Here is a 26,591-nt window from a genome sequence, read left to right as displayed (position 1 = left end):
TGTGCAGCGGGGCCCTGGGGACCGGGAGGGTTTTCAGGAGCGCCCTCTAGTGGCTACACACTTGCTCCAGAATGAAGGTGGAGCCGGGCCTGGGGAGTGGGATGGCCAGGAAGACTTCCTGCAGGAGAAGTTTGAGTGAGGCCCAGAACTTCTCCCAGGAATTACCAACAGGAGAAGGAAGGGAAGAATGTTTCTGCAGAGAGAACAGGATGTGACTAGATCAAGGTTTCTTTACCTCCACATCGTTGACCCTTGGGGTCAGGTGTCAGATCATTCTTGGATATTAGGGGGAGTGTTCTGTGTGCTGGAGGATGCGCAGTGCTCCCCTGGCTTCTACCCACTGCATGCCAGTAGTACCCTCCCGACCCTCCCCTACACTGTGGCAATCAAACATGTCTCCAGACACTGCCAAATGGCCTTAAGGGGACAGAATTGATCCTGGTTGAGAACCAGGCTGTGGGGGATGGGGAGCTAGTGGATGGGACCAGAGAGGTGGGTAGGGTCGGGTTTGTGGGGCCTGGAACCCCAGGCTGTGGAGCTGCAGCTTTGGAGGTGCTGGAGCACAGGGAGGTCTGTGACCACTCTAGGCATGGAAAGACCCTCTGGAGCTGTGAAGGGAGGCCAGGAGGTTGGGGAGGAGGCTGGGGTGATGGTCCAGGCAAGGGAGGGTGAGGCCTGAGCCAAGGGGATGGGCTGAGAGTGAGGAGGCGGGAAGGTGTGGCTGAGGAAGGGTGGTGGTGGGGTTGAACAGGAGGGATGTAACAAGAAAAGTCTCTCCCCCCCCACGCCCCCGGGGACTTGGCACATGTCCCCAGCTTTCCCAAGTTCTAGGTCCTGTGCTTCTGGTCCCTGAGGACTGTGAGGCTTCCCTGGAGTGCCCTCTAGTGGGGAAGCAGAGGCGTGCCAAACCCTGGATAGAAGTGGGTTTGGGGCGGGGGAAATGCGGAGGTCAGCTTAGGGTACAGGCAGTATGCAGGAATGAGGAAGCTTGAGAGATACAGGAACTGAGACGCAGCCCTAGAGTGGTGAGGGGGACTGGGTCTGCAGTTCAGCTGCAGTTGGTGAGCCCTTAAGGGAGCCAGAATTCCTAGGGTTTGGAGAGGGAGGGGCTGGATTCCCATGAATCCCTTGCCTGGTCCCGCACCTCAGTGGACTGGGAGCTGAGCCGACTGCAGCGACAATGCAAAGTGATGGAAGACGAAAGGCGAGCCTACAGCAAAGAAGTCCATCAGCGCATCAACAAGCAGCTGTGAGCCTGGGTCCCTGGAGCTGGGGAGGGGGCTGTTAAGGAGGTGGGGCTTGCATTCCTGGGTCTGAGAGGGGAGGGCAGGCTCAGTGTGTCTGGACTTCAGTGATGCTGAGCTCTGCCCCTTTCTGGCTTCCCCTCCCCCACCCTGCCTGGGCAGTGAGGAGATCCAGCGCCTGGAGGGGGTGCGACAGAAACTGCGGGTGCAGATCAGCATTGCCCAGAGCCAGGTCAGGCGGCTGCGGGACAGCGAGAGGCTGGAGAGCATGGGTCACCTGCTCAAATGCCAGGTCCAGGTGCAGGCTGAGGTCAAGGAGCTGCAGGCGCAGAACCAAGCCCTGGACAGACAGGTGGGTCCCGGGGCCAGACTCGGTGGGTCCTACTCGGGGGCAAGTGTCATAACCTCTTTGAGCCTCACCTTCCTCATCTGAAAAGTGGGGTTATTTAAAGCATCGAAATGGGGTCATTTCAATGGGGTTATTGAAAGTTATTGAAAGCGTCCTCTCAAGGGAGTTTGTGTTCAGGCTCCCATAGGAATTATGCGTCTTTACTGCTTAGCACAGCCTCATGCCTTCAAAAAGGCGGTTAAGAGGGAACGAGTCACCTTCTGGAGTCAGTGCACCCTGCGTTATAACAAAATTCTGGTCCAGGCACATCAGAGCTGTGTGACCGTGGGTGAGTCTTCTTCTCTCTGGGCCCTAGTTTATTCATCTGCAAAAAGAGAATGTGGGTAATGCAGCAGAGTCTAGACCGACTTTTCACCGACTTTTCATCCTGTTGGCTTCAAGATCCTGTTATTTGACCCTGGAAACGATGTAACTTTTCTAGGCTAGTGTTCTTTTCAGTTTTTAGGACCAGGACTCACTGTGACACTGTTCATTTACAAAGAGATGCATATGGATGTAAACACACACACAAGCAAACATATCAGAAACAAAGTTTCCCCAAATAATACTTTTCTCCACATGGGATCCATTATATTTTCTTTCTTTTTTTTCCATTCTAATTTCAATTCTACTCTTCATTTTAGAAAGTTGCTTGCCAAAGGACTTCCCTAGAGGTTCAATACTTAAGACTTTGCCTTCCAATGCTGGGGAGTCCTGGTTCAATCCTTGGTGGGGGAGCTGAGATCCCACATGCCTTGGGCCCAAAAAACAAAACATAAAACAGAAACAATATTATAACAAATTCAATAAAGATTTTAAAAATGGTCCACATCAAAAAAATCTTAAAAAAAAAAGTTGCTTGCTGAGACCAAAAGATTTCTTGCACACTACTGGATCACAAATAGGAGATTGGAAGTTAGTTATCTTGGTGGGCTGTATTAGTTTGCTATTGCTGCTGTAACAAATTACCACTCACTTGACTTAAAGTGACTTGAGAACTAAAGAACCTCTTGATGAAAGTGAAAGAGGAGAGTGAAAAAGCTGGCTTAAAGCTCAACATTCAGAAAACTAAGATCATCGCATCCGGTCCCATCACTTCATGGGAAATAGATGGGGAAACAGTGGAAACAGTGGCTGGCTTTATTTTTGGGGGCTCTAAAATCACTGCAGATGGTGACTGCAGCCATGAAATGAAAAGAAGCTTACTCCTTGGAAGGAAAGTTATGACCAACCTAGATAGCATATTCAAAAGCAGAGACATTACTTTGCCAACAAAGGTCCATCTAGTCAAGGCTATGGTTTTTCCAGTGGTCATGCATGGATGTGAGAGTTGGACTGTGAAGAAAGCTGAGTGCCGAAGAATTGATGCTTTTGAACTGTGGTGTTGGAGAAGACTCTCGAGAGTCCCTTGGACTGCAAAGAAATCCAACCAGTCCATCCTAAAGGAGATGAGTCCTGGGTGTTCATTGGAAGGATTGATGTTGAAGCTGAAACTCCAATCCTTTAGCCACCTGATGCGAAGAGCTGGCTCATTTGAAAAGACCCTGATGCTGGGAAAGATTGAGGGCAGGAGGAGAAGGGGACAACAGAGGATGAGATGGTTGGATGGCATCACCGACTCAACAGACATGGGTTTGGGTGGACTCCGGGAGTTGGTGATGGGCAGGGAGGCTTGGCATGCTGCAGTTCATGGGGTCGCAAAGAGTCGGACACGACTGAGCGACTGAACTGAACTGACTTAAAGTAATACCAATGAATTATCCTGCAGTGCTGGAGGACAGAAATCCAAAATGAGTTTCACTGGGCTAAAATCAAGGTGTTAGCAGGCTGTGTTCCTTTAAGAGCCTTCAGGGGAGACTCCATTTCCTGCTTTTTTCCTGCTTTTAGAAGCTGCCTGCATTCCTTGGTTTATCGCTCCTTTCTTTTAAAAATTTTTTATTCTTAAAATGATTTATTTTGATAGTGCCAAGTCTTCATTGCTGCTCTTGGGCCTTCTCTGGTTGCAGCAATCAGGGGCTACTCTATAGTTACAGTGTATGGGCCTTCCCTTGCCATGACTTCTCTTGCTGTGGAGCATGGCTAGGGTGTGTGGGCTTCAGTAATTGTGGGCACAGGATTAGCTGCCCAGTGGCATGTGGGATCTTAGTTCTCCAACCAGAGGTTGAACCTGTGTTCCCCTGCATTGGCGGGCAGATTCCTAACCCCTGGACCGCCAGGGACGTCCTTACGACTCCTTTCTGTATCTTCTTAGCCAGCAATGACCAGTCGATCTTTCTCAAGCTGCATCACTCTGATGCCTTTGTCATCTCTTCTCCTCTGATTCTGACTCTCCTGCTTCCCTCTTTCACTTGTAACGACCTTTGTTATGATATTGAGCTCATCCAGACAATTCAGGAGATTAACCTTGAGTCATCTCAACATCCTTGGCTTTATCATATCTGTAAAGTCCTTTTTGCCTCTTCAAGTGACATAGTCACAAGTTCTAGGAATTTGGATGTGGACATCTGGGCAGGAGAGTGTGGGGTGGTGGGGGTGGCTTATGTGACTTGTCGCATGAATTCAGCAGCACCCAAGAATAGCTTCTAAATGCTTACTCCCATTTTCTGAACCTATCACATCAGAAACTGATGACAGACAATCCTTGGATTGTGCCAGTTCATAGCAACAATCTATGTGTATATATATATGTATATGATAAAATTCAGCATCCGTTCATGTTAAACTCTTAGCAACCCAAGAATAAAAGGGAATTCCCCAAATTTGATGAAGGGCAACTATAAAACATCTACAGCAAACATTATATTTGATAGCAAAACGTAAAAAAATTCTCCCTGAGATCAGTAACAATATAAGGGTGTTAGCTAGTACCACTTCTGTTTGACATTGTACTGGAATTCCTATCCAGCCCAGTATGGGAAGGAAAAGAAAAATAAAACAATTTAAAAATCAGAAGAAATAAAATTGTCAGTATTTGTTGGTGATCTATTTGTGTACATTGAAGGTCCAAAAGAATCTAAAACTAACTTATATTTAACAAGGTATTTTAGCATTGTGGCTGGAAACAAAGGTTAATGATATTTCTCTGTATTAGCAGTAACTATTAGGAAATTAAAGAAAAAAAAAAAGACACATTTATAATAGCCAAAGGAAGTACCTGGGAAGAAATCTAACAAAAGTATGCAAGACCCCTATAGAATAAATTGTAAAAGTGTATTGAGGAATATTAAAGAATGCTGGGGAAGATTTCCCTGATGCTGGGAAAGATTGAAGGCAAAAGGAGAAGGGGGCAGCAGAGGATGAGATGGTTAGATGGCATCACCAACTCAATGGACATGAATTTGAGCAAACTCCAGGAGATAGGGAAGGACAGGTGAGCCTGGTGCAGTCTATGGGGTCACAATGAGTTGGACACAACTTAGTGACTGAACAACAACAAAAGAAGAATTTAATATTTGAATCATCTTTTTTTTTTTTTGGCCGCTCTGCAGGGCATGCAGGATTCCCAACCAGGGAGCGAACCTACACCCCTGCAGTGGGAGAGCAGTCTTAACCACTGGACCACCAAGGAAATCCCAAAGAAGAATTTAATAAATGTGGAAGTATACCATGTTCATGGATTGGAAGAGTTAGTGTTGTAAAATGTCAGATCTCCAAACTGATTTATAAAAGTAATGTAATTCCAATCAAAACACTAAAAGTTTTTTATTTTTAATGGATGAAATTGACACACAGATTCTAAGATTTACAGAGAAGTGAAGTGAACAAGATGACTAAGATTTACTTAAAAGAACAGTGTGGGAATTCCCTGGCAATCCAGTGGCTAGGACTCCGTGCTTCCACTGCAGGGGACACAGGTTCAATGCCTGGTCAGGGAACTAAGATCCTGCATGTCATGCAGAGAGGCCAAAAAGGAAAAATTTTAAAAATGAAAAGGCCATAGGGCTTTCTTGGTGGCTCAGTGGTAAAGAATCCACCTGCCAATGCAGGAGACATGGGTTTGACTCCTGGTCCGGGAAGATCCCCCATGCCCTGGGGCAACTAAGCCTTTGTGCCGCAGCTACTGAAGCCCACTGACCTAAGGCCTGTGCTCTGCAACGAGCAAAGCACTCAATGAGAAGCCCTCACACCGCAAATAGAGAGTAGCCCCAATTCTCTGCAACTTGAGAAAGCCTGCAGGCAGGAACAAAGACCCAGCACAGCCCCAAAAAAGAGAGAGAAAGGTCATAAGGAGATATCATTACACACTCACCAGATCTTCACAAGTGAGTGTCCAAATACACCAAGTGCTGGGGAGAGAAGGAACAGTGGGAACTCTGAAAGAATTACTGGTTCATAAGACCCCACCAACTGGAGGGAGTCTAAATTGTTATGTGTATTCTGAAAAGTTTTTTCCCTCATTATCTATTAAATTTGAAGAGAGACATACCCTGTGAGCTGGGGTTGCATCCACTCCACACGGATGGTCACCGGAAGCAGGCTTGGGCTCCACCTGACCATGACACTCATAGGATCCAACAGGCTGTCACTTGGCACCAGATTCACTTAACTGCAGAAGGACAGAGGGCAGGACGCAGCAGCATCTTTGCATGACAGCATCCAGTGCATCTTCCTTGAGCATTCAGGGGCTACTGCTCAGCATCTTCAGTTGGATGATACCATACGCGGGTGGGTGTTGCCCACCCTGGCATGGGGATGTTTTTTATATTCAACACGAGTCACCACTTGTAACCGATTATCAGAGCAGCTTGTATGACCCCACCAGGAACATACTACGTTATAAGAAACACCCCACAAGGAAACCAGTTTTCTATTCATTCATGATCACATAAGCCTCCAGGGTCTACAAGTCCACTCACAGTCCTTCCAGTCCTACATAGTTCACAATCAGGGGCCACCTTTCCCATTGTTGCCTGGGAACCACAGCTGGCATTCTGTATTTACCTTAAGCTCAGTATGTTTCCATGGAAATGGTGTTAGAAGGAAGTAAACCAAAGTCATCCCCCAGTAGAAACTGGTTTCAGTTCAGTTGCTCAGTCGTGTCCGACTCTTTATGACCCATGAATCACAGCCTGCCAGGCCTCCCTGTCCATCACCAACTCCCGGAGTTCACTGAGACTCACGTCCATCGAGTCAGTGATGCCATCCAGCCATCTCATCCTCTGTCGTCCCCTTCTCCTCCTGCCCCCAATCCCTCCCAGCATCAGAGTCTTTTCCAATGAGTCAACTCTTCGCATGAGGTGGCCAAAGTACTGGAGTTTCAGCTTCAGCATCATTCCTTCCAGAGAAGGCAACGGCACCCCATTCCAGCACTCTTGCCTGGAAAATCCCATGGATGGAGGAGCCTGGTAGGCTGCAGTCCATGGGGTTGCGAAGAGTCGGACACGACTGAGTGGCTTCATTTTCACTTTTCACTTTCATGCATTGGAGAAGGAAGTGGCAACCCACTCCAGTGTTCTTGCCTGGAGAATCCCAAGGACAGGGGAGCCTGGTGGGCTGCCGTCTATGGGGTCGCATAGAGTCGGACACGACTGAAGTAACTTAGCAACTTCCAAAGAAATCCCAAGGCTGATCTCCTTCAGAATGGACTGGCTGGATCTCCTTGCAGTCCAAGGGACTCTAAAGAGTCTTCTCCAACACCACAGTTCAAAAGCATCAATTCTTCGGCGCTCAGCCTTCTTCACAGTCCAACTCTCACATCCATACATGACCACAGGAAAAACCATAGCCTTGACTAGATGGACCTTTGTTGGCAAAGTAATGTCTCTGCTTTTGAATATGCTATCTAGGTTGGTCATAACTTTCCTTCCAAGGAGTAAGCGTCTTTTAATTTCATGGCTGCAGTCACCATCTGCAGTGATTTTGGAGCCCCATAAAATAAAGTCTGACACTGTTTCCCCATCTATTTCCCATGAAGTGATGGGACCAGATGCCATGATCTTAGTTTTCTGAATGTTGAGCTTTAAGCCAACTTTTTCACTCTCCACTTTCACTTTCATCAAGAGGCTTTTGAGTTCCTCTTCACTTTCTGCCATAAGGGTGGTGTCATCTTCATATCTGAGGTTATTGATATTTCTCCTGGCAGTCTTGATTCCAGCTTGTGCTTCTTCCAGCCCAGCGTTTCTCATGATGTATTCTGCATATAAGTTAAATAAGCAGGGTGACAATATACAGCCTTGACGTCCTCCTTTTCCTATTTGGAACCAGTCTGTTGTTCCATGTCCAGTTCTAAGTGTTGCTTCCTGACCTGCATACAGGTTTCTCAAGAGGCAGGTCAGGTGGTCTGGTATTCCCATCTCTTTCAGAATTTTCCACAGTTTACTGTGATCCACACAGTCAAAGGCTTTGGAATAGTCAATAAAGCAGAAATAGATGTTTTTCTGTAACTCTCTTGCTTTTTCCATGATCCAGTGGATGTTGGCAATTTGATCTCTGGTTCCTTTGCCTTTTCTAAAACCAGCTTGAACATCAGGAAGTTCATGGTTCACATGTTGCTGAAGCCTGGCTTGGAGAATTTTGAGCATTACTTTACTAACATGTGAGATGAGTGCAATTGTGCGGTCGTTTGAGCATTCTTAGGCATTGCCTTTCTTTGGGATTGGAATGAAAACTGACCTTTTCCAGTCCTGTGGCCACTGCTGAGTTTTCCAAATTTGCTGGCATATTGAGTGCAGCACTTTCACAGCATCATCTTTCAGGATTTGAAATAGCTCAACTGGAATTCCATCACCTCCACTAGCTCTGTTCCTAGTGATAGTTCCTAAGGCCCACTTGACTTCACATTCCAGGATGTCTGGCTCTAGGTGAGTGATCATACCATTGTGATTATCTGGGTCATGAAGATCTTTTTTGTACAGTTCTTCTGTGTATTCTTGCCACCTCTTCTTAATATCTTCTGCTTCTGTTAGGTCCATACCATTTCTGTCCTTTATCGAGCCCATCTTTGCATGAAATGTTCCCTTGGTATCTTTAATTTTCTTGAAGAGCTCTCTAGTCTAGTCTAGTCAATCTAATCACACTAGGACCACAGCCTTGTCTAACTCAATGAAACTAACCCATGCCCGTGGGGCAACCCAAGACGGGTGGATCATGGTGGAGAGATCTGACAGAATGTGGTCCACTGGAGAAGGGAATGGCAAACCACTTCAGTATTCTTGCCTTGAGAACCCAATGAACAGTATGAAAAGGATACTGAAATGATAGGATACTGAAAAAGGAACTCCCCAGGTCAGTAGGTGCCCAATATGCTACTGGAGATCAGTGGAGAAATAACTCCAGAAAGAATGAAGGGATGGAGCCAAAGCAAAAACAATACCCAGCTGTGGATGTGACTGGTGATAGAAGCAAGGTCCGATGCTATAAAGAGCAATATTGCATAGGAACCTGGAATGTTAGGTCCATGAATCAAGGCAAATTGGAAGTGGTCAAACAAGAGATGTTAAGAGTGCATGTCGACATTCTAGGAATCAGCGAACTCAAATGAACTGGAATGGGTAAATTTAACTCAGATGACCATTATATCTACTACTGCGGGCAGGAATCCCTCAGAAGAAATGGAGTAGCCATCATGGTCAACAAAAGAGTCTGAAATGCAGTACTTGGATGCAATCTCCAAAACGACAGAATGATCTCTGTTCGTTTCCAAGGCAAACCATTCAATATCACAGTAATCCAAGTCTATGCCCCAACCAGTTACGCTGAAGAAGCTGAAGTTGAACGGTTCTATGAAGACCTACAAGACCTTTTAGAACTAACACCCCCAAAATATATCTTTTTCATTATAGGGGACTGGAATGCAAAAGTAGGAAGTCAAGAAACACCTGGAGTAACAGGCAAATTTGGCCTTGGAATACGGAATGAAGCAGGGCAAAGACTAATAGAGTTTTGCCAAGAAAATGCACTGGTCATAACAAACACCCTCTTCCAATAACACAAGAGAAGACTCTACACATGGACATCACCAGATGGTCAACACTGAAATCAGATTGATTATATTCTTTGCAGCCAAAGATGGAGAAGCTCTATACAGTCAACAAAAACAAGACCAGGAGCTGACTGTGGCTCAGATCATGAACTCCTTATTACCAAATTCAAACTTAAATTGAAGAAAGTAGGGAAAACCACTAGACCATTGAGGTATGACCTAAATCAAATCCTTTATGATTATACAGTGGAAGTGAGAAATAGACTTAAGGGCCTAGATCTGATAGATAGAGTGCCTGATGAACTACGGACTGAGGTTTGTGACACTGTACAGGAGACAGGGATCAAGACCATTCCCATAGAAAAGAAGTGCAAAAAAGCAAAATGGCTGTCTGGGGAGGCCTTACAAATAGCTGTGAAAAGAAGAGAAGCAAAAAGCAAAGGAGAAAAGGAAAGATATAAGCATCTGAATGCAGAGTTCCAAAGAATAGCAAGAAGAGATAAGAAAGGCTTCCTCAGTGATCAATGCAAAGAAACTGGTTTAGATTTGTCAGTAACCCATCCTCCCACCCAATAATGGCACTTCTGAGTATATACCCTGGAACCAGGATTCATGAAAAAATGTTGATAGATGCATTACTCATATCATCTATCTCCAGATTAACCCAAATGTCCATTAATATTTGAATGAATAAATAAATTGTGGTATATTTTTATAATGACATAATATATGTGTGTGTGCTCAGCCACTCAGTCGTTTCTGACTCTTAGCAACCCCGTGTCCTGTAGCTCACCTGGCTCCTTTGTCCATGGGATTTCCCAGGCAAGAATACTGGAGTGAGTTGCCATTTTCTTCTCCGGGGGATCTTCCCCACTCAGGGAGCGAACTCTGGACCTCTGCATTGGAAGTGCAGAGTTGTAACCACTGGACCACCAGGAAGGTCCCTACTACATCACTTCATATAAGAGACTTGAGCATCCTTGGATTTTGGTATCTGAGAGGAGTCCTGGAACTAATCTCCTGTGAACACTGAAGAATGTAATTTTTCTGCAGAACTGGGAAACTAGTATAATAGTCAATTTCAAGCTACCAGCGATTGACTCATGTACTTCCTGAAAATGTAACTGTGAGCTCTCAAGCAGTGTCTGAGGAGCCCCAGTATCGCACTGCTAACAACTCTATTACAGCAGCTTGGCTGAACAACCCAGTAAGGGTTTGCATCCTAACAACCAGAAACCACTTGAAAAAAAAAAAAAAAATATATATATATATATATATACACACATAAGTTGAAGAAAATCGTGTTTAGTTCTTAAAAACCACGATTACCTGTGGGATGTTTCTGCCTCTGGGGCGCTGTGCAACTTTTCAGATCTTGGTTAGCTTGGACTCACCACTCATTCCATACTGATTTCTGTGCAGCACTTGCTTTCTTTTTCTAAATTGAAATTTTACTGAGATAATGATAGATTCACAAGCAGAGATGTCCTTGTATGCTTTGCCCAATTTCTCTCAATGGCACCATTTTGGAGTTTTGATTCTTGTTTTTTCAGAAAGATGTGTCGTCCAAAGGAATGTAGCGCCACATCCTGTTGAACCTGGCAACGACCTTGAGCTCCCAGTTCATGTGGTGTCTGACTAATGTCCATGTGTCTCCCTCAAATTTTAAAATACCCCTGTGGTTGCCCCTTTGAGTTTGCTGCAACGCTCTGGGGGTGCCTTGGTGCATGCATGCATTTCTTAGGGTGGCTTACACAACAGAAATTCATTGTCACACAGCTCTGGAGGCCAGGAGTCCATGATCAGGATGTGAGCAGGACTGGTTCCTTTGGAAGCCTCGAGAATCTGTTCTGTGTCTCTTGCCTGTGTTCTGCTGGTCTACTGGAAATCTTTGGCATTCCTTTGTGTGTAGAAGCATCACTCTGATCTTTGCCTTCATCTATTTTTTTCTTCTCTAAAAAAAAAAAAAGATTTTATACAATTTTAAAGGTTATACTCGAGGAGATGTCTGTTCAGGGGCAAGCATTTGCAGCAAAGGGCCCCAGGTCCCAGTCTATCTCACTCTCAGACTCTTGTCTTTACTTTGTTCACTGTGAGTGGTGTCTCATCCACCCGGATCACATGTTTCTCTCAAAATACCAGAAAGGATTCAGGCTGGCTCAGCTTGGGGCACACATCCATCCCTAAATGGATTAGCTTGGGGCTTCCCTGGTGGCTCAGTGGTAAAGAATCCGCCTACCAATGCAGGAGACATGGGTTTGATCCCTGATCTGGGAAGATCCCACGTGCTGCAGAGCAACTAAACCTGTGCGCCACGACTACCAAGCCTGTGCTCTGGAGCCTATGAGGTGCAACTACCGAAGCCTGCGAACCCTAGAGCCCATGCTCTGCAAGCAGAGAGGCCACCGCAAGGAGAAGCCTGCTCCCCGCAATTAGACAAACGCCTGCGCGGCAATGAAGACTCAGCACAGCCAAAAATAAATAAATACAATTTAAAGATTATTAAAAAAAAAAAAAAAGAATTGTCTAGACCTGGGTCATGTGGCCAGCAGGGCGGCTTCTTACGGTTGGAAGCCAGACCCACGTGGAAGGTTGGGTACTGATCTCAGAAGCAGGTCCAGCTGATGGCCAGGCACACAAGGACTGCTCCTGTCAACTGCCCTAAGTCACTCACCCTCCCACTCACCTCCTCCCTCCCTCCCTCCATCTCTCCCACATTTCCTCAGCCAACAGGTACCACCCTCTTTCCCCAGATCCAGGAATGGGAGAGCCGGAACTCTGCCCACAGCAAGAATGCCAGGTCTCCAGGATGCGTCCAGGATGACAAGGTCAAGAGCCAGCGAAGGATCAAGAGTCTCGAAAACCAGTTGGACAAGGTGAGGGTCCGCCCCTTGGCTGTCCCCAGGCCCGAGCTCTGGGGTTTACGGGAAGACCTGAGCATGGGAGTCAAGTTTTGGAAATGGTGGACCAGGTCAGGAGACACGATCCTGGAGGAATGGAGGGTCCTCCCTGGGAAGGAGGCTGATCCTTGTGTCCTTGGCAATGCTCTCAGGGTCCCCAAATTGGGAACGGGCCCCCAGTCTGGCAAGTGCCCTCTCCTCTGCTGAAAGTGGAGAATGGAGGCAGGCCAGGTGTCAGACAGGCTCTCAGCACCCTCTCCCACCTCAGGTCATCTGTCGCTTTGACATCCAGCTGGCTCAGAATGCGACCTTGAGGGAGGAGCTAGATCTCCTGCGGATCGAGAGGAACCGCTATCTGAACGTGGACCGCAAGCTCCAGAAGGTCAGTGGCCCTGAAGCCCAGGAGCCCTTGGCCCAGCCCGCGAGGAGGGTGGGGATGCAAGAGTCACCCTATCTTCTCCAACCCTCCTGCCTCAAGTGCAGAACCGCCCAGAACCACGGATTTACTTGAGTCTGGAGGGAATGGAGACCTGAAAATGTTCCAACAAAGACAACTGCCTCCGATGGAAGCAGAGATGTCACTTTGAGTGTCGTCACGGGGTCGGGGGCGGGGGAGGGGCGGTGGCGGGGTGGGCGGGAAACAAAGGCTCCAGCCAGACCATTTACATTCCACATGTTTCTCAATAAGCTTTGAAGTTCTTTGAAGAACCCTCCCTTCCTCCCTCTGCCTCCCTCCCTTCCTTTTTTTCTCTTCCCCTCTTAAGTTTTACTTTGAAATAATTGCAAATCTGCAGAAAAAGGTGCAGAAATAGTACAAAGAACTATCAATCCTTCACCAAGATTGCTAATTTGTCATTTCGCTCTCTCTGCCTGTCTTTCTCTCTCCGGGTAATTGTTTTTTTACTGAAAATAACATTGTCACGATTTGAGAGCTCGATGTAGACATTACAGAATGTCATTAAGAACATCAGTGCTTATTTCCTAAGCACGAGACCATTTTCTTACATAAACAAAGTGCCCTTGCCCAAGTCAGGAGCTTGAACATCGTTACAGTTCTCAATAGTCCATATTTAAAGTTCATGATTATTCCAACAGCATCCCGTGATAGTTAATTTAATTATCCTGCTGCAGGCTCTTGGCCAAGATCCCACAGTGCGTTTGGTTGTCCTGGCTCCCTTCATCTAGAACAGTGTCTTGGCACTTCTTTGTCTCCATGACTTTGACATTTTGGAAGTACCCAGCCCAGCTGTGCTGTAGGACATCCCTCACTGTGGGCTTATCTGATCTTTCTCTATGATGAGATTCAAGTCGTGCATTTTAGGTGAAATATCACCAAGGTGGTATTGCGTCATTTGTGGGCATTACACCAGGAGCACGTAACGTCAGTTTGTCCCGTAACTAGTGATGTTGACCTTGATCGCTTGGTCAGCCGGGTTTCTCCAATAGAGAGTTTCCTTCTTTATAATGAATGGGTCCAGGGAGATTCTTTGAAACCGTAAATATCCTGTTTCCCAACACATTTCCACTCTAGCCTCTCATAATGATGATTTTTGCCTGAATAATTACTATTGTGCATGCATGCATTGTGTCCAACTCTTTGCAATCCCGTGGACTGTATCCCGCCAGGCCCGTCAGTCCATGGGATTCTCTAGGCAGGAATACCGGGTGGCCATTTCCTTCTCCAGGGGAATCTTCCTGACCCAGGGATCAAACCGGAGTCTCCTGCATTGGCAGGTGAAATCTTTACCACTGAGCCACCTGAGAAGTCCAATTATTACTGTAATGGCTGCCAAAGAGTGATTTTTTTTTTAACTCTCTATCATTTATTCTTCATTTAGAAAATGGCATTTTACTTAAGGAAGAACTTCTTAAGTATATTTGTGGATTCTTAAGCATTTGTGTATTCTTATTTTATCTATGACTTATAATCCATAGTGTGCATTACTTATTATGATGCTCAGATTGTCCCAGGCTTCTCTGGTGGGAGTGCCCTCAAGCTGGCTTTTTTGACAAGCCCATCGTCCCCCACCCCACCACAGGACTTCCTTATTTTCTGGCACAAGAAGATAGTCCAGACTTTCTTGTACTTGTTCTGCCTTAACTCTCGAGTTAGTGTTTCTCCAGAGAGTCCTGGTTCTTCCCAGTGGGAAGTAGGTGCTGCGAAACCAAAATATAGGCTCTAGGAGTCCTCACTGCCACTGGGGTGTCACTGACCTGAGGCCCTTTCTCTGGAGAGAGCTAGGAAACACACACACATTTTAAAATCAGGAGTTTGCGTCAGTGTCTCTCATTCTGACCCCAGCACCACTCCTGATTCCTGAACACTCCCCATCTTATCTTTGTTTTCCCCCACAGTGGGAACTCTAGCTGCCGATAGCATTGCTATACATACTCATGTTCAACCCTACGAAATAGCCAAGAGAGGTTTGGAATTGTTACAACTGTACTAACAACCCTTGAACCTGAGAGATCACAATTCATTTGCTGATTGTTTTATCCTCTATCCATCCATCCATCCATCTACACCTTATTCAGAAGTCACTAGGATTAGTTCCTATTTTTTCTTGGTCATCTTTGTGGTTCTGTTCTTTGAAATATAGTTAGGTTCATTTGCTTCTCTTCATATTTGGTTTTAGTTCTGTCCCCTATTCTTGTTGATTGAATTTTCTTTGTGAACACATAAACCATTGACGGGTTCCCAAATCAAAACCATCCCAGGGACTTCCCTGGTCCAGTGGTTAAGACTCCGCATTCGCAATGCGGTGCCAGTGTTCCATCCCTGGTCAGGGAACTAGATCCCACATGCCGCAACAAAGATTGAAGATCCCAAGTCCCACAACTAAGACCTGGCATAGCCAAATGAATAAATAAATTTAAAACACTATTCCAAAGGTTTAGTCATTTCCTCATCATTTCTTCTATCCATTCCCACTCAGGCCCCATAGTTTCTGGTTCTCTAGCCTGGGTTTCTTGTTGCAAAAGGCTGTGTGTGTGTGTGTGTGTGTGCGTGCACATACATATATAGGGGCTTCCCAGGTGGCGCTAGTGGTAAAGAATCTGCCCGCCAATGCAGGAGGTACAAGAGACGTGGGTTCAATCCCTGCTTCAGGAAGATCCCCTGGACTAGGAAGTGGCAACCCACTCCAGTATTCTTGCCTGGGAAATCCCATGGCCAGAGGAACCTGGTGGGCTACAGTCCATGGGGTTGCAAAGAGTTGGACACGACTGAGGAGGCATGCAACATAGATGTATATGTGTTTATACACATTAGTACATACATATACACTATACGTGTAAAAATATATACATGTAATTTCTTCCTTTCTCCTGAAAGAACCCTTTTTACCCATAACTCTGCACAGACACTTCCACAGAACTAGGAAACAGATTAGTGTGGTCACAATTTTGAAATTCACACAATTTTTTGACCCTACCTCAAAGTTAGGTCAGCACTCTTAGGAGTATCCTGAGTTGGGTATTTCACTGCATTCCTAGTCATCAGTCTGGCTTTCCTCTCCCTTGGAACCTTCTTGAAAACCCTTTCCTGGATTGCCACTAACTAGGAGGGACCACACTTCTAAGGCACAGGAAACCCACTTCTTATTGGGGAGATACAGGCTCAAAGGAAAGCCCTCCAGTGGCGAGGGTGTCAGAAGTGGCTTCGGTCTTGTTCTCTTGGCAGGAGATCCAGCTCCTGAAGGACTCGGTCAGGACCCTCATGGTCTCCTCCACTTCCGCCTACACCGTCAGGTAGGGCCCCAGGAGGCGTCCTAGATGACTCAGACCACGCATTTTCTTAAGAAAGTGCTGGGAAGATTCCCACCTCATGAAACAGATTGTCAGAACCCCGCCCCCCACTTTTTCATAAGATGCCCCTTTCTTGCCCCTCCTCCACCAATTTTCCAGCTCCTTGGGCAAAGTCCTTCTTCTTGGGTGTATGAATTAACCTTTTGGCCCCTGTCTTTTCATGGCACATAGCACATAGGGATGTAGACAAACTTAAGGGGAGTTCTCAGTGGCCCAGTGGTTAGGATTCCAGGCTTTCATTGCCAAGGCCCCAGATTCAATTCCTGGTTGGGGAACTGAGATCCCACAAGCCCCGTGGTGCTACCAATAAACAAACAAACATAAATAATACATAAACAGATTCAAGTAAGCTCAGGACGCAGGGGCCAGGAACATAGGAAGCATTGATTCAGTCGGTTCAGTTGCTCAGTCGTGTCCAACTCTTTGCAACACCATGGACTGCAGCACGCCAGGCCTCCCTGTCCATCACCAACTCCCAGAGCTTACCCAAACTCATGTCCATTGAGTCAGTGGTGCCATCCAACCATCTCACCCTCTGTTGTCCCCTTCTCCTCCTGCCCTCAATCTTTCCCAGCATCAGGGTCTTTTCAAGTGAGTCAACTCTTTGCATCAGGTGGCCAAAGGATTGGAGTTTCACCTTCAACATCAGTCCTTCCAATGAACACCCAGGACTGATCTCCTTTAGGATGGACTGGATGGATCTCCTTGCAGTCCAAGGGACTCTCAAGAGTCTTCTCCAACACCACAGTTCAAAAGCATCAATTCTTCTGTGCTCAGCTTTCTTCACAGTCCAACTCTCACATCCATACATGACCACTGGAAAAACCATAGCCTTGACTAGATGGACCTTTGTTGGCAAAGTAATGTCTCTGCTTTTGAATATGCTATCTAGGTTGGTCATAACTTTCCTTCCAAGGAGTAAGCATCTTTTAATTTCATGGCTGCAGTCACCATCTGCAGTGATTTTGGAGCCTAGAAAAATAAGGTCAGACACTATTTCCACTGTTTCCCCATCTATTTGCCATGAAGTGATGAGACCGGATGCCATGATCTTAGTTTTCTGAATGTTGAGCTTTAAGCCAACTTTTTCACTCTGCTCTTTCACTTTCATCAAGAGGCTTTTTGGTTCTTCTTCACTTTCTGCCATAAGGGTGGTGTCATCTGCATATATGAGGTTATTGATATTTCTCCCAGCAATCTTGATTCCAGCTTGTGCTTCTTCCAGCCCAGCGTTTCTCATGATGTACTCTGCATAGAAGTTAAATAAGCAGAGTGACAATATACAGCCTTGACGTCCTCCTTTTCCTATTTGGAACCAGTCTGTTGTTCCATGTCCAGTTCTAAGTGTTGCTTCCTGACCTGCATACAGGTTTCTCAAGAGGCAGGTCAGGTGGTCTGGTATTCCCATCTCTTTCAGCATTTTCCACAGTTTATTGTGATCCACACAGTCAAAGGCTTTGGCATAGTCAATAAAGCAGAAATAGATGTTTTTCTGGAACTTTCTTGCTTTTTCGATGATCCAGCAGATGTTGGCAATTTGATCTCTGGTTCCTTTGCCTTTTCTAAAACCAGCTTGAACATCAGGAAGTTCATGGTTCACATGTTGCTGAGGCCTGGCTTGGAGAATTTTAAGCATTACTTTACTAGCGTGTGAGATGAGTGCAATTGTGCGGTAGTTTGAGCATTCTTTAGCATTGCCTTTCTTTGGGATTGGAATGAAAACTGACCTTTTCCAGTCCTGTGGCCACTGCTGAGTTTTCCAAATTTGCTGACATATTGAGTGCAGCACTTTCACAGCATCATCTTTCAGGATTTGAAATAGCTCCACTGAAATTCCATCACCTCCACTAGCTTTGTTCGTAGTGATGGTTTTGAAGGCCCAGTTGACTTCACATTCCAGGATGTCTGGCTCTAAGTGAGTGATCATACCATCATGATTATCTGGGTTGTGAAGATCTTTTTTGTACAGTTCTTCTGTGTATTCTTGCCACCTCTTCTTAATATCTTCTGCTTCTGTTAGGTCCATACCATTTCTGTCCTTTATCGAGCCCATCTTTGCATGAAATGTTCCCTTGGTATCTCTAATTTTCTTGAAGAGATCTCTAGTTTTTCCCATTCTTTTGTTTTCCTCTATTTCTTTGCATTGATCGCTGAGGAAGGCTTTCTTATCTCTCCTTGCTATTCTTTGGAACTCTGCATTCAAATGGATATATCTTTCCTTTTCTCCTTTGCTTTTTGCTTCTCTTCTTTTCACAGCTATTTGTAAGGCCTCCTCAGACAGCCATTTTGCTTTTTGGATTTCTTTTCCATGGGGATGGTCTTGATCCCTGTCTCCTGTACAATGTCACGAACCTCAGTCCATAGTTCATCAGGCACTCTATCTATCAGATCTAGTCCCTTAAATCTATTTCTCACTTCCACTGTATAATCATAAGGGATTTGAGTTAGGTCATACCTGAATGGTCTAGTGGTTTTCCCCACTTTCTTCAATTTAAGTCTGAATTTGGTAATAAGGAGTTCATGATCTGAGCCACAGTCAGCTCCTGGTCTTGTTTTTGTTGACTGTATAGAGTTTCTCCATCTTTGGCTGCAAAGAATATAATCAATCTGATTTCGGTGTTGACCATCTGGTGATGTCCATGTGTAGAGTCTTCTCTTGTGTTGTTGGAAGAGGGTGTTTGCTCTGGTATTTATCAATATTGGTTGAAAGAGACAGAGATTCTCTCAAGACACCTTCAGGTAAAGGGTCATGTTGTATGGAACCCAGAAGCCCCAGCTGCTCAGCTGATGGGCGTCTCTCTCTGCCTCTGGGCTCTCGGGGGCTCCACCCTCTCTCTCTCCTATCCCATCTCTACTCCTTTCTAAGCTTCAGTGCTGTTCTCTTACTCCAAGGGGTTTCTTAGCTTCTATTCAGTATCTTGTTTCTACCCCACGACTTCTGCTGATCATGGTTCGTGACTCCATGAGACATTGGCTCTAGCCCAAATCTACCTTAAGGTTTCTATAATCTTTCTTTCTTTGTTCCTTCTCTCTCTTTTTGCTTCCTTTCTTTCCTTCTTCCTTCTTTGCTTTGAGTTAAGATGCACATACAATTCACCGTTTTAAAGTGCACCTTTCGGAGGCATTTAGTACATTCGTAATGCTGTGCACCATCATTTCTGTTTCCAATACCCCAAAAGGAGATCTGTGCCCAGTAGGCAGTCATTCTCTAGTCCCCTCTTCTCCAGCCCCCTGGCAACCAGTCTCCTTGTCATCTGGACGATTTACCTGTACATCTACCTGTCCCTAAGTGTATCTTTATGTTTCATGTAAATAGAATGATATGACGTGTCCTTCTGTGTCTGGCTCCTTTCACTCAGTGTAATGCTTTCAAAGGTTCACCCACGTCGTAGCATCTCTCAGAAATTCCTGCATTTTTAGGGCTGATTCTTTTTGTCTGTTTGTTGTTTAAATTATACTTCTTTAAAGCACTCATTTATTTTTACTTTTTGGTCACATTGCATGGCATGTGGGATCTCAGTTCACTGACCATGGATCAAACCTGCGTCCTCTGCAGTGGACACATGGAATCTTGACCACTGGGCCACCAGGGAAGTCCTTTTATGGCTGATGCTGTCATTTGTTACCTGTGGTCTGCCATGACCTCTTCAGAGCCTCAACTCATGGCTTCTGTTCACGCATAGCTCTGGCTTCTTCCTAACTTGGCCTTTATAACATGACTTCTTGTGGCTTCTCTCTATACATCCTTTTAGCTTTGGCTTCCTGCTGTCCCCTTCTTAGCATCTCCCAGTGTAAATTCCGAGGAGAGAATCTGACTGGCCTGCCTCATCCTTTCTGCCAAGCGCCCCCGGAGATGCTCTGTTGGCCTGTCTTTGCATCAGAAGCATCTGGCCCCTGCCAGCGCTTGTCCAGTTGTCTGCAGTGGGCAGCCCAGCTGGTGCAAGGAAGGGTGGTTTCAGCTAGAAGGCAAGGTACAGGTGTCAGGATCAACACTTCTTGTCGAACCAGCATTTCCTAGCTGGGTGACCTGGGCAGGCCACTTCCCCTCTCTGAACCTCCGTTTCCTCTATTGTGACATGGCAGTAAAATGGGATCTACCTCATGGACCCCTGTGGGCTGCTTTAGTACATTCCTGCAGGGCCTGGCTCTTGGGAAGTTGGGTTCCCTCTTCCTGGCCCTTCAGTGGGCCTGGGGCCCAAGACACAGAAAGAACTGTGAGTCCTGATCCCTGAGGGGCTCCTAGATGGGTCTCTGCAGGCTGGGCCTGGTGGGTGCCAGGAGAGGGCTCCCACCAAGGAGGACTCAGCAGAATTTGAGTAGAGCCAGAAGCTTGTGCCCTGATCGAGGCAACTGAGGTTGGCAAAAGCGTGGAAAGGGGAACTAGACTGGTCTATGGGACCTGAGAAGACTGAGCTGCTGGTCTCCCCACCTAATGACCCTCTGACCTTTGATCCTGACCTGTGATATAGGCTTGGGGCACTCTGAGTTCACAGTTGGCCACACTACTGTTAACAGCTTCACCTCCAGCCGAGCAGGCTGGGGGAGTTTCAGTCAGCAGGTGTCCCCAGCATCCTAACAGGGTGAGCACTCAAGTGCTGGTGATGGCATGTGCCTGTCCACGTGAGGCCCTGCAGGCTCCAAGCGTCTTATCTTTCCAACCACACTACCCACCCCCACCCCAAACTCCAGCACAGTTACCTTATCACCTGGGTCCACCTTTTGGAGTCTGAGTATCATCTCTAACTGTGCCATCATTGCCTCTTGCCTCCTGTTCCACAGCCACATAATAACGGCCAGGCTTCCCCGATGCCCCGCGCAGGCACTGCAGCGGTGCCCCCTCAGTGGGCAAGACCATCAATCACTTACATGGCCCACCCACCTCCTCCTCCTCCACCCCCTACCGCCCTGTAACCCCATCCTGACCCACCACTAGGAACCTAGACAGTTCTCTGCCTTTTGTGACAACCTGATTCTGCCCCATCCCTGGGACCCCAGGCTGACCCCACGCATCCTGTGACCCCAGGCTGGCTCTGTCCATCTCCGTGACTCCAGGCTGACCTCCCCCATCCCTGAGACCCCAGGCTGATAGCTAACCCTGCCCCATTCCCTCCAAATCCAAGCTGACCCCGCCCCTCCCTGGGCCCCAGGCTGACTCCAAATCCAACCTCCTGTCTCCCTGACTCCGGTCTAACCACCCCCCATCCCTCCCAGGGAAGAGGCGAAGGCCAAGTTAGGCATGCTGCGGGAGAGAGCTGAGAAGGAGGTGGCCCAGAACGAGACGGAGGTGCAGATCTTGCAGCGGCAGATCGCACATTTGGAGCAGCTGCACCACTTCCTCAAACTCAAGAACGGCGACCGGCAGCCGGATTCCGCCATCGTGGAGAAGCGCGAGCAGCGGGGTGAGGCCGGGGGCCGCCAGCAGGTGGGGCAGCGGGAGGGGCGGGGCCGCCGGCCCCAGGTCTCAGCGTGGGGCGGGGCCTCCAGGGGCGGGGCCTCCAGGGGCGGGGCGGGGTCTGCGCGACTGCGGGGCCGCCCTCTCCCCACCGGCCTCCCGGCTCAGGCCACACCAGGCACTGGTGGCCGCCCCGACGGCGACCTCCCTGTCCTCTCGCCCCCCAGCCCGGGAGGTGGCCGAAGGCCTCCGGAAGACCTCCCAGGAGAAACTGGTGCTGCGCTACGAGGACGCCCTGAATAAACTGTCCCAGATGACCGGGGAGAGCGACCCGGACTTGCTGGTGGAAAAGTATCTGGAGTGTGAGTACCTGGGGGTGAAGAGGGGCAGGCTCGCGGCCCCAGGCCCCTGGAATCCAGTGCAGACTGTGCTCTGTCTCGGTCACCGAGGGCCACCGCTTTGGGCCTGGGTGGGATGGTGGGGGGGGGGTGTCTTCCACCCTCTCTGGAGGGCCCAGAGATCAGGCTTCGCTCTACTGGGCTCTTACCGTCCGCCCTGCCTCCGCCACGCTCCTCCTCCCCGTCTTTCCCAATCTCCCTCCTTGCCCCATCTCGGGCCTTCTGACCCCTTCCTCCTGTGTTTGTCTCTGCCTGCGCGTCTCTTGTCTCTCCGGACCCTGCCTTTCCCCACTGGCCCCCAGTGGAGGAGCGGAACTTCGCGGAGTTCAACTTCATCAATGAGCAGAACTCGGAGCTGGAGCACTTGCAGGAGGAGATCAAGGAGGTGGGCGAGACCCGCCCCCTCCCCATCCCCGACTCCTCTGGCCGCCTTGTGTCCCCTCCGGAGCTGGGCCCAGCGTCGCGCCCCTACCCCCGCAGATGCAGGAGGCCTTGGTAAGCGGGCGCCGCAGCGAGGAGGACCGGCGAGCGCAGCAGGAGCAGCAGCGGGCCGAGTTGCAGCAGCGCGTGGACGATGTGCACTCGGAGGCGGACGACCTGGAGGCTCGCTACCACAATTTTCGCGAGCAGCTGGAGAAGCTCAAGACCAGTGAGCCCCCGCCCCGGCTTCTTCTTCTGGGAGGCTGTGATGAGCAGGCAGGGAGCCCTGCCGGGGTTGGCCACGGACAGACATTCCGAGGACCACTTTGTGCATTCCCTTGTCCCTTGTCTGTCCCATATCCATCCATCCATCCTGCATCCATCCATCCGTCCATCCTGCAGCAGCATCCATTCCTCCTTCCAGTGCAGAGGGACAAGAGTCAGGCTGCTGGGATTCAGCTGGGTCTGAATCCCAGCTCCCCTATCTGTGAACTTTGGTGTGTGGTATCCTCTGTCGGAGCCCCCCCCCCCCCGTAAGTGCCTACTTCGTGGGGTTGGCATGAGATTGGTGGGATGACAGATGGAGAGAGACGGGGAGAGGTGGCAGTGGTGACGGGGAGCAAGCAGGAAGTCTGCTGCACACACAGTAGGAGCTCAAGTCTTGGTAGACCCTGTTTGCCACAGTGCCAAGCCCTGTGCTAGGTGATGAGGACTGGGCGGGTTGGGGGGTGGGACAGGGGCTGGGATAGAGGATACCCTGGGGACTGCAGGAACGAGAGGATGCCTTTAAGTCAGCATGGAGTGCAGAATTTGGGGGGACCCACTGCTCAGTGAAAAGTGGGGCCCCTTCTTGAAAAACCAGCAAGAATTTCAAGTGCCAGCAGCAGAACTCATGACACTGGCTCTGTCGGGTCACAGGGGAGGTCTCCTGGGAGCAGTGATGCTTGAGGCTGATTTCAAAGGATGAGTAAGCAAAAACCTGGAGAGGGGGGAATGCTCCCAGCAGGTAGGGTCCAGGCTTGGAGATGCGTTCAAGGAAGGTAGGTTCTTTGCTCAGAAAGGGGAATGGAAGGGGGCATGGGTGGGAGCTGAAGAGCCTCAAATCCTAAATGGATGCCAGGCTGAGGTTTTACTCCTGGGGTTGTGGTGCTCATTGCGGTGGCTTCTCTTGTTGCGGAGCACAAGCGTAGGGCACGTGGCCTCAGTACTTGCAGCTCCCCGGCTGTAGAGCACAGGCTCAATAGTTGTGGCCCTGGGTCTTTGTTCCATGGCACATGGGATCTTGCTGGATCATGGATTGAACCTTTGTCCCCTGCATTGGCAGGCAGATTCTTTACCACTGCGCCACCAGGGAAGCCCCTCCCTCGCTTTTTGTCCTCTGTCATGTGGAGCCTGGGGGCCAGGCACCCCGAGATGCCCGCCAACCCTCCTCCCCTGGCAGTCTGAACTTGGACAAGTCCCTTTCCATCTTTAAGCCTTGCTTGGCGTCTCCCCAGCCAGGGCAGCAGGGCCTTGAGGAGGAGGAGAGGGCTGGCGCCCCCTGGGCACTGGGTCCATGACCACCTGTCCCCTCTGACCCCAGACATCCAGCACCTCTTCACCAGGGCCCAGTGTGACAGCACCCTCATCAATGACCTCCTCGGGGTCAAGACCCACATGAGAGACCGGGACATCAGCCTTTTCCTGAGCCTCATCGAGAAGCGTCTGGTGCAGCTCCTGACCGTGCAGGCCTTCCTGGAAACGCAGGTTGTGGTGCAGAGGGCATGGAGGTGGCGGGGTGGGGGTGGGGGGTATGCGGGGGCCGGGGCCTTGAAGAGGGACCTGAACAGACAGCCGGCTTCTCCACCCTCCAGAACTACACCTCCACCAGCATGTTCAGCGCTGCCCTCATGGTGCTGGGCCAGAGCTCTGAGGATTTTCCTAAAAAGGTGGCCCCACCTCAGCCGCCAGACAACCTGTGAGCCAAAGGGCCAGAGGGAGGGGCTGGGGAGGACGTGCCCTGGGGATGGAGGCGAGATGTGGGAAGGGGCCATTCTTGGGATCCCCTGGACTAGGGGGGCTTCCCCAGTGGCTCAGATAGTAAAGAATCTGCCTGCAATGCAGGAGACTCAGGTTCGATCCTTGGGTTGGGAAGATCCCCTGGAGAACGGAATGGCAACCCACTCCAGTATTCTTGCCTGGAAAATCCCATGGAGAGAGGAGCTTGGCAGGCTACAGTCCAGGGGGTCGCAAAGAATCCATGGCGACTGAGCGACTGACATTATCACTTCCTTGGACTAAAGGGTGGGGGGTGGTAGAAGATGAAGCGGGTGCTTTGGGGGAACCAGGAGTAGGGTCTCCGGGGACAGTATGGGCGATGGGGCCCTGGATGGACCAGACAGGGAAAAGACGCTCTGACCCCGGTGTGTGGCTGAGGGTCTCGGGACCTTGCAATGAGGAGCCATCGAACTTTCGAGGGTAAGGACTTAGAGTCCCTTCCTGCCTTTTCCCCCACTTCAGGGAGGACCCCCCAGGTTTTGAGGCCAAAGACGACTATCCTCTGAGCAAGGAGGAGCTGCTGAGCTCTGTGGTGAAGGCGGTGAGGATGGGCGTCGGCAGGGGGCGGGGCGGGGGGCGGGGCGGGACCCCGGCCGGGGCGGGGGTGGGGGCGCCGGTGGGCGCGGCCTCCCCCGGGGGCCCTAACTCACTTCCCCGGCAGCTTGAGGCCCGGGAGCCCCCGAAGGAGCAGCACCTGAAGGAGCTGGTCGAGGGCATCAAGGTGGACAGCACCCCGAGCATGACCTCCAGCACCCAGAAGGTCAGCTCCAGCTCGCGCCTGGTGACCCAGCGGCCCAGTCAAGTCCCCGGGTCCATCATGAGCCACAGGACCAGCGGCATCCTGGTGTCCAGCGGAGGCCGCGCCACCAGCTCCAACGTGGGCCACGTGACCTTCGGGGACTCCAGCGCCACCACGGGGGGACTGATGTCCAGTCGAGGCTCCATCCCGGGCCGCGTGACCTTCCGATCCCCCAACTCTAGCAGCTACCTGGGGTCCACTGGATACGTGGGGTCCAGCCACGACAGCTTTGAGGCGAGCAAAGGCCCTGGGTCAGAATCGAGTGGAGGCCTCGGGTCCAGCCCCGGCCCTGCCTCCAGCCCCGGCCCTGCCTCCAGCACCGGCCAGGCCTCCACCACCAGCAAGGACTCCCAGAGCAACTACTAGGGCACCCAGCCCCAGCCCGCCCCGGCTCCTCGCAGGGCCTTCTCGGGGTCTCTGATTCCCTTCCCTGTGTTTCTGTATCTCTTCTATCAGCCCCTCCCTCATCAGCCTCCCCGTCTCCCTCTCTGTTTCTGGCCCACCCTTCCCTTTCAGTTGCCGGATTTCCTGTTTCTGGGTTTCCCATTCAGTGTGTCCCAGGCTTGTCCCCATGTCTGCGTTCTCATCTCTGCTCTGACCTCTCTGATGACCCCTTCCCCTTCTGTTTCAGCTTCCCCATTTCTAACTCCCTCTCCTCACCTCCATCTCCCAGGCCCTCCTTGCATCTCATGTCCCAGCCTCTGTAGTTCCTTGTTCCCCTCAAGAGTCCTCAGTACTGACTAGTGGGGGAAGAATAGGGGCCAAGGTGTCAGGGTTGGCGTGAGCTGTGACCATAGGAAATAAAGGCCAGAGTCTGACTTTTACTCCAGTCTGGTTATAAGTGTATTTGTGTGTGTGAGAGAAAACTTGAGACATGGCTGTTTCCTCTACCTCCGGCCCAGGGGGAAATGTTCGAGCCTGTTCCTATTCCCTGCCATTCATTCGTTCCCTTTTTTTTTTTTTTTTTTTTGAGACTTCCACATTTCAGGCTCTACTGAGAACTGGGAATTGTATCAGTCAGTCAGGATAGGCTGGGTTATGTTGCAGTAACAAGCAACCCCAGAATCTCTGTGGGGTACCTTTAAAAATTTCAAGGTTCTATTTTGGAATTCTCCATGTCTCAAAAGAGAGGGCTGAAAGCAGCATGTCAACCTTGCTTCCTCAAAATTGCACAAGGAAGAAAAAAAAAATCCAAATTGCCTCTCAGGTCTTTAATTAGTGCTAATCAAAACATAATCAAGAATATAATTAGTGACAACAGGAAGAAAGTCTGAAAGAAAAATAA

The 26,591-nt window shown here is 49.2% G+C and overlaps 1 protein-coding gene across 1 annotated transcript; it reads left to right on the top strand.

Moving 5' to 3' along the window:
• Positions 1-1,104: 1,104 nt before the first annotated feature.
• Positions 1,105-26,120, top strand: ODAD1 (outer dynein arm docking complex subunit 1). The gene is made up of 13 exons (XM_055551858.1): positions 1,105-1,249; positions 1,407-1,596; positions 12,307-12,429; positions 12,722-12,835; positions 16,136-16,203; positions 21,472-21,659; positions 21,880-22,014; positions 22,353-22,435; positions 22,531-22,699; positions 24,053-24,216; positions 24,324-24,427; positions 24,970-25,048; positions 25,169-26,120. The coding sequence occupies exons 1-13, from the start codon at positions 1,191-1,193 to the stop codon at positions 25,670-25,672; spliced, it is 1,980 nt and encodes a 659-aa protein (XP_055407833.1). The 5' UTR covers positions 1,105-1,190; the 3' UTR covers positions 25,673-26,120.
• The last annotated feature ends 471 nt before the right edge of the window (positions 26,121-26,591 follow it).

Source organism: Bubalus kerabau, chromosome 17, assembly GCF_029407905.1.
Source record: "Bubalus kerabau isolate K-KA32 ecotype Philippines breed swamp buffalo chromosome 17, PCC_UOA_SB_1v2, whole genome shotgun sequence".
Lineage (NCBI taxonomy): Eukaryota > Metazoa > Chordata > Mammalia > Artiodactyla > Bovidae > Bubalus > Bubalus kerabau.
Note: the sequence above shows the minus strand (reverse complement) of the source record. Positions and strands in the feature narration are given on the sequence as shown.